The 8,503-nt window shown below is 36.5% G+C and overlaps 1 protein-coding gene across 1 annotated transcript in view; it reads left to right on the forward strand.

Annotated features, from left to right (window-relative positions):
* Positions 1-8,033, forward strand: part of KLHL7 (kelch-like family member 7) — a 20,056-nt gene extending 12,023 nt beyond the window's left edge. The window contains exons 7-10 of the mRNA XM_010285756.1: positions 2,201-2,441; positions 5,257-5,458; positions 5,745-5,842; positions 7,472-8,033. Coding sequence (XP_010284058.1) covers positions 2,201-2,441; positions 5,257-5,458; positions 5,745-5,842; positions 7,472-7,755 — 825 coding nt within the window. The 3' untranslated portion in view covers positions 7,756-8,033. The remainder of the gene's footprint in view (positions 1-2,200; positions 2,442-5,256; positions 5,459-5,744; positions 5,843-7,471) is intronic.
* The last annotated feature ends 470 nt before the right edge of the window (positions 8,034-8,503 follow it).

An 8,503-nucleotide genomic window follows, 5' to 3' on the forward strand; every position in this document is an offset into this window, starting at 1 on the left:
AAGTTGAGAGTAAAATACTTTTTGTTTTGTTTTAGGAATTTTTGATAAAAATTTATACATGACTTTATCGGATTTTGAGGCAGCAATATGCTTATTCTTTTGAAATTGCTGCCTCTAGTGACCAGAAATGGATGGAAGTTTTAACAGTGAAAAATCCATCAATGGCAAGTAAAAAGTAACATATGTTCGGCATCACTATTTCTTGATGATTAAGGGAACCAGCATACCTTTTATGAGGAGATAAAGCTGTCATCAATAAGCTATTAAGGAGGTTGTCCACATTAGGCATGTCTGCTGTTTTTCCTGACAAACTTGGAAGAGGAGTTATCAACTGAAGATGAGGGAAAAGCCTTAAAGAAAAGGAGGTACTTGGTACATGGCCCATAGTTACATGTGCCATTCTTCTTATATGGTCTTGTGGCTGCTAGGAGTTCAGATTTAATAAGTGATTAAATAAATTCACAAAAGAGAAAACGGCCTTTCAAAAACTATTAAATACAAAGATACAGTTTCTGCATCTGGTGTCCTGCGTAACTATTTGTTGAAAACAAAGATCAGCACGGAAAGTGTCACTGTATACTTATCTTGTTCGTTCTTTCCTTACTCAGCCCCACAAAAATGAGGCTTGCCACTGCCCAGGGCTGTGCGGGTCTTAACTGTGGCATAAAGCAACTCTTCTGTGTAATTCTTAAATATGTAAAATGCTTAAAATGAAATCAGTTCTGTGTGGTGCAGACTAACACTGAGGAGTGCTACAAGAGGACCTAAATTGTCTCCTGTTGAAAGAGGAGGACATTGCTGAGTATGCTCAGGTTATGGGAGAACCTATGGCTTTTCATTTGATAAAGGTGTAGATGAAATGGTAGCTATGAACTGAAGCCATAAAAGTGGGTCAGATCACAGCCCTTGATAGCAGTAAAGGAAGACAACAGGATTTTTTGTCAAAGTGCCAGAAATTTGAGCTAGAAAATATGTTGATCTTACACAATGCACTAAGACATTTTCTTAAGATTTATGCAGCTATTTATTTTGCCATGCTGTAGTATGGCTTTCCTTTCTAGGATGCCCCAGGACCTGTTTCTCACCATAAAGGGCCACATGCACCTGCCAGCTCTTCTTGATATGGGGGATGCTACAAGAAAAGATTGTAAGATGTTTTGGACTATAACATGCTCTGCCTCTCTTTCTTTGAACCCCCATGTAGGAGTCGCTGTTCTTCCTCATTGACCAAGGTGTTTGAAGTATGTCCTTGCTAAGAAAATGTAATGATGTAACGTCTTGTGTGAACCATTACAATGAAGGTCATTCAGCAGGTTTAGCTAGACCACCCTGAGGTGACACAGATAACAGTTAAGGTCCCATACTTTCCTGTTCAAGTATAGGATACAAGCTATGCTCATGAAATATGTGAGATGCTATTACTCAAGAAGTGTTTCTTGTGCTGTATGCTATCCTGGTCTGCTGTCAGTTGCTGAGTTTGGTGTTCTTAAGGCTTTGGGTAGCATTACTGCCCATATTTGATACTCACTGGTTTTGCCAATCCATGCAAAATCAGTTTCCAGGCAACATGACTGCCAGTATTTGTGATGGAGCATTACCCTATTTCTCATGCTATCAACTGTGGATAGCTATAGATCATTTGTGTTTTGTAAATTCTGTAAATAAGCTTCTAGTTGTCATGGTAATAAAGTCTGTATCAGAGCTTTTTAACTGAGTTGCTTGTCAATTTGGATATTATCTTCTCTTTTTTTCCATCGCCTTTGGTACATTCTGGTTTTTGTTTTTTTAGAAAGAATCTGTTACTATATGTAAGATGTCTTTTTTCCATTCCTATAAAAGAAAATGCAATCCTGCTTTATTGATCACATGTGTTGTTTCTGACATGATAGCAGCAGGAGGTCCATTCTGTTGGAAAAATAATCTGTTTTTCAGAGAAGCTGTACTGGGTGCATACAGGGAATGAGGAAATAGAAATTGATAAAGTCATGGTTCATTGCAGCTAACTATGTCTGTGTCTAAGAGAATTTTTCAAGAGTACGCCTGAGGAGTATTCTTCAATAAACAGTGTTCATGTTTGTTTTGAAAAGGAGCTTTAAAACTGACCATATCTAAATCTCTATGAAAAGATCTGTTTGAAAAACACTCGCTGTGCAGGTAAGTGTTATAATCTATTAGACATTACCTGTTCTTTGTAATGCAGGATTACAGCTGGACAGACATCCGATGTCCCTTTGAAAAGCGCAGGGATGCAGCTTGTGTCTTCTGGGACAACGTAGTTTATATTTTGGGTGGTTCCCAGCTCTTCCCTATAAAGCGAATGGACTGCTACAATGTGGTGAAGGATAGCTGGTATTCCAAGCTAGGACCTCCAACACCTCGAGATAGCCTTGCAGCCTGTGCTGCTGAGGGCAAAATTTATACATCTGGTGGTTCAGAAGTGGGTAAGACACTAAAAATCTTTAAAACAAACAAACAAAAAAAAGCACAAACAAAGATACCTGGAAATTTTTCTGGTTTTTGCATGACTGTTGAAAAGAAACTGCACGTTGCCATGTTAGCCTAATGAGTTTATTTTCCGATATTTAGGATCTTATCCTCCCCACAATCCAACAATCTATTTCTGTTGCATTTTTTAAATGGTTTCACTGATTGAAATGATTAATGTTTATATTAACTAGAGCACTCTTAAGACTTGGGAGTCACACTCTGCTCTTAGCTTATTTCTGTAAATTCACAGAACTCGATGTGGTTCAAAATTTTCTGCGATGTTTGGCTGGAATAGCTGCATTTTCACAGTGGCATTCCTTGTATATGTTGGGCCTAATGAGGGCTTTTTAAGAGGGGCAGGAAGGGTGAAAAAAACCCTTTTGAAATTGCTGCTTTTTGTGATGAAATTATACCTGGCCCTGTAAAGGAATTTGTTCAGTTTTTCTGTCAAATGATAATTTGTTACTCTGTTGGCTTGCTTCAGTAAATGGAGAAATAATTTTTTTTACTATGATGAGTAATAAGATCTGAAGAAAGTATTAAGACCATTGTGGGTTTTTTTCTCTCCAAGAAACCTAGTAGATGACTTATGCTATGTGTTATAGCAACATTTTAAAATGTATTTTTCCTAAATCAAATACATCGTCAGCAAACCAAAAGTTGGAATGTAGGTGTGGTATATCCATAAAAATACAAAGCTTAAAAAAAGCTGTGTTCTGTGAAAAAAGAAAAAAATGGATGGAGAGGGGGTGGAACAAACCCTAGAGCCAGGGAGAAGTTCTTGAGTTCCGCCTTGCTGCAGAGGGAGGTGAGCAGAGAAAACAAGGTCATAACCGGTTCTTAACACTGATAAGTCAGTTAATGGGAAGTTGTGACATTAAGCAGTGTTATCTAAGGTTTGAGGCAGGTTAGACAGTTCCTAGCTGCCACCTAGTGTGGTAAATGTGAAATAGCACCTTTCCCACTACTTGAAATGGGCTTAACTAAGGCTGCATTGGGAAACTTGGAACACTACAAAATCTCATAAATCTTCCTATTTTCCCATGTGTCGGTTCATGAGGGAATATGATACAAACGTTGATTGTATACTTTTTTCTAATACATTGTTATTAGTTAATACAACTCTAATGGAAATTTTAATTTGAAGTTTTCTTTTAAATCTACCCTCACATTACTGCACAGTTTCACTTTGCTTTCCATAAATATTATTCAAGACAGAATAGTAAAAGCTAAAAATTAATAATGATTTTACCTGTACTTTTTTCTTATTTGGAATCCAGTGAACACTGCTTGTTTAGAAAAGTCTGTCTGTCCTGAATCTAGTATTTTCTAATTTGGAGCAGGCAATTATGTGAAACCATTAATTGGAGAAAATGCTGCAGTGTGTTTAGCTGTAAAGAAATCTAAAAATTGCATGCTTTTTGCATGGATTGAAGACTTTGGAAAACAAATTACTGTGCTAGTACATTACAGAAAACAGGGCTTGTTTCCCCTTTTTGAATTGATGGGAGTACTGTTTTATTTGCAATAGCTAGCAGAGTTTGAAAGCTAAACATACTAAATTCTTCCACTGTATTTAGGTGCAGGAAAAATACTTAACATTATACTGACAGCATACTGAAAATGGAGGCTTTCCCCTTTTAAAAACATTAAAGACAGTTCTGCTGTATTTCCCATGGATGAGAATTTCTACAACTGCAAAGCAGTAAGGATGTGTATTTACATCAAGGAAAAAAAAAGTCATGCTCTGTACAGTTCTTTTGTTATATTGAGAATTACATGGTAGGAGTAAACAAATACACAGTTTATAAAAGTCTACTCCTGTATTTTGGGTCTGGAAATGTAGCACTGTTTTGAGGGTTCAAATCCCAGCTGGTAGTGAGTGCTGCTAGTGTGACATGATTTTTAGAAGTAGCAAGCCAAAGAAAAAGAGGCACCAAGAAAAGGCACCTTTAACTGTTCTAGGTGAATATATCTATTGGAACAAAGGGGAGAAGGATCCTGGTTCTTTTCTGAGAAAGTTGTATCCAGCCTTCTCTGCTTTGCCTATGGTTCAGCTAGTTACCTGAGCACAAATCTTTAAGCTCCCATCTATCTTCATTAGAAAAATTGCTTTTGATTCAGTAATGGTTTTATGGGCCCTTGAAGGAGGAGTACACAGACCTTGCACTTCCAGAAAATAAATATCTGCCAGTCCCCAGGAAGAAAGTAAAATGGTGAGCGGTAGTTATCTTGTGGTTGCTGTAGAATGCGGAAGTGTGTTATAATCAAGCTACCTAATTCTAAAGGCAAAAAGTATTCTGAGACCTGGGCAAGTCACATTGCTTAGAAAAAAAAAAAAAAGACTCATGTGAATCTGTACTAAGTTTACAAAGCTGGATTCATCTTCACATCTGAAAGGGAAATATATTTCCAAGTAGTGACAGTAGCATGAGATGACCGTATGATCAGTAATTTATATACATTTCTGTTCAGTGTTTATGCCCCCCCCTCCAAGTACTGTCATCATTTGTTTTTGTTTTCAAACACAAATAATGAGTTTTATAAACTTGTATATTTTGGAACAAAAGAGTCAAAAGAATTCCAAGTATGTGCTTTCCGAATAGTCCCAAGCTTCAAGTTGGTTAGTTCTGCTTTTGGAGGTGGGAAAGCAGCTTTCCCTTTTCAACTAACAAATAAAGCATCAACTTGATAATTACTGTTAGACTCGTCTCTTGAAAGACAACCATAAAAATTAATGCCACTTTGGTGGGTTTCTATTTTTTTAAGGAAATTCTGCACTGTATTTATTTGAATGCTATGACACGAGAACAGAAAGCTGGCACACAAAGCCCAGCATGCTGACTCAGCGATGCAGCCATGGAATGGTAGAAGCAAATGGTCTCATTTATGTGTGTGGAGGAAGCTTGGGAAACAATGTTTCTGGAAGAGTCCTAAATTCCTGTGAAGTTTATGATCCAGCTACTGAAACGTAAGTATTGTGTAAATTCTATGGTTATTTTTGGTGACTTGTGTCTTTGCTTGCTCTGTAAATAAGTATAGATGAACAGGAAGAATTGTATGTGGTAAGGAATTTTCCCAAGTTAAATGGTAATCAATCAGTTATTTGTAGTTTTACTTAAAAGGCAGTTTTTCTTAAGCAGCCTTCTTCTGTATTTCATTTTCCTAATGCTAGGTTTTATTTATGAGTCTTATACTTATCTTCTAGGAGCTAAATAGTGAGTTCTCCTGTTTTGCTTGGTTTTCTTTTTCCTCAGGTGGACTGAGCTGTGTCCAATGATTGAAGCCAGGAAGAATCATGGGCTGGTGTTTGTAAAGGACAAAATATTTGCTGTGGGTGGACAAAATGGCTTAGGTACTTTAATTCTGTTAATTCTCTAGCTGGTCACACAGGGTTTCATGGAGGCCTTTTTTCTTTTGCAAATTCATTCTACTCTGTTCAGCTGAAAAACCTTGAGCAGTACCATAAAACATGCCCTGTTGTTGTCACATCATTGTTGCCTGCCACCTTTCACCTCCCTGCTTCACTGTATCTTAATTTTCAAACTCTTTTACTAATAACAGTACCGTCAAGTTTAGATACACACCCATACTGTAGCCCAGTTCTGCAGTAGTTAATATGGCTAAACAAGATTTTTTTTTTTTTTAGTTTTTCGTTATATATTTTGAGAGATTTTATCATTCTTTTTAGAAAGGTAAAGCTGTAGCCATTATTTTGGAATCTTCAGTCCAAAGACTTAAAGCTAGTCAGCTATTTTAAAGTGGTGAAAAAGTGAGAACTTTGCCCTACTTTTGAAATACGACTTACTGTCATGGGCACGTCATTTTATGATCTGCCTATCTCCTTGTCTTTAAGCTAGAGTAATAGTAGTTTATTTCCCAGGAGAATTCAACTTTAATTTCACAGGGTTTCTGAAGTGCTCTTCAAAATGGAAAATTCTCCACTATGAGATTTATTAATCACTATTTATGGTAATTAGAATATTTTATTTCAGATTAATATTATTTTAGAATATAGCTTGTATTTTAATTATCTACTAAAGCTATTCCAGCATGATTGATTCCTAATGCAAAAATACTAGTACATGCATTATTTTATGCACAAACATTTTATCAACGGGTTATAGCCAGAGCTGGCACTTTGCAAAATTTTAATGTGTTCACTTGAATGCTCATTTTGGAAGTGTGTAGTATTGAACCAATAAGTAAAAGTATTATTTTGCTGTTCATATTCTATAGCTTGAATGATTAATTGTTCTTATTGTAATATAATGGGGAAGAGTTATGCCTGGGTTGACATATTCATACCTCTTAGTGTTATATAGAGGTTTCTTAGTCTCTCAGATCTAGTAATTCAGGACTGGAAGTGAAAACTCTGTGACTCATATTGTTGTTAAATAGGGTTAACAGGGTGTTTGTAGATATTGTAAAGTGTGATTGCTAGCCTGTTTCCTAAAGAAGCAAATCTTACTACAGAAAAGTAGATTTTGTGACTAACTTTTGATTCCCCTTTTTGAAGGGACTCAGGCTTTTAAACTTCCAAAATTTTAATATCATAATGGAGAGACATCCTCTATCAGTAACTGACCAATTTAAGTAAAGGTACTAGTGATACTTTTAGAGTAAAATGACATCACTGTAAGGAAGTTGCAGGTGGATTGCTAAGCTTTAGTCACTAGCCACAAATCTCTTTTAGTTCTTCATGAAGTAACATGTTAGAATCTTTAGAGAGCATAGAATGTGAAATTTGTTACAACCTGTCTCACTTTCAGTTTCTTTTTTACTCTCCTGTTTCTGTATTTATAAAAGGGTATACCACTAGTTTAGAAACCTGTGGCCTTTTTCACATTTTTTTTTACTCTAGGATTTATGTTGTAAGCTAAACCTTGAAAATAAAGACTAAGTTGAATGAAGCATTTGTAGGCTCTAGTTCAGTCCGTACAGTATAATGTAATAAGCAGTTATCTATCTCATTGCTTTGTAGGTGGCCTTGATAATGTAGAATATTACGATATCAAGATGAATGAATGGAAGATGGTGTCTCCAATGCCATGGAAAGGTGTAACAGTGAAGTGTGCTGCTGTGGGATCTATAGTCTATGTCCTGGCTGGTTTTCAGGGTGTTGGTCGATTAGGGCACATTCTTGAATACAATACTGAAACAGACAAGTGGATAGCCAACTCCAAAGTCCGTGCTTTCCCAGTGACAAGTTGTTTAATTTGTGTTGTAGACACTTGTGGGGCAAATGAAGAAACTTTAGAGACCTGAAGACCTGTAGGAGATGCTGAGACATTCTTCAAGGACTTGGGGAAATACGGCTATTGGTGCTTTGCTTCCATGTTTTACTGAATCTTGTTAAACTGAGTAATAGGAAAAACTGAGATGCAGTCTTTCAATTTGTATATACAGCATATTGTATAACATGGATTTTGTCATGCCCATTTTCTTGTCTGTTTTAAGAGATGGGAATGTATTTTGAGAATCCACTGACCTAGCTGAGATCACATGGCATCTTCCTTTAAAAGGATTCTGTGTGTGGCCTTGTCAAAAATAGACTCAATACAACTATTTAGAAGAATTCAAAGCATTTGATGAAGATAAGATTTCTGATGATTTCACTCAGATAAGATTTCACTCAGTAAATTGACCCTTTACTGAGCTCAGTTGCAGATATTCTTCATTTCATAAAGGTGAGTAAATGCAGCTTGGGTCATGAGAAATATGATTAAAAATTTTTTTCATACCTACCTGCAGAAATCTTACTAGGATGCAATGAAGATTTTCCTCAGGAAAGACCAAGGGCAGCAGTATAATAAAGATTCCCATGGTGAATGGGGATAGGTTATACAGCTCCCTACATTATGGAAGCTGCCCTCTTCCCGTGACTTTCTTCCATCATTTGCATGACTGCATATCAATTTTTAAAGCTAGACAGGCCATATATATAGATTAGAGAAACACTTGGCTAATGAAATCTTTGGCATTTTGGGGAGCTCTTGCAGAAAGACTTTTTTAT

Source organism: Phaethon lepturus, unplaced genomic scaffold, assembly GCF_000687285.1.
Source record: "Phaethon lepturus isolate BGI_N335 unplaced genomic scaffold, ASM68728v1 scaffold3824, whole genome shotgun sequence".
Lineage (NCBI taxonomy): Eukaryota > Metazoa > Chordata > Aves > Phaethontiformes > Phaethontidae > Phaethon > Phaethon lepturus.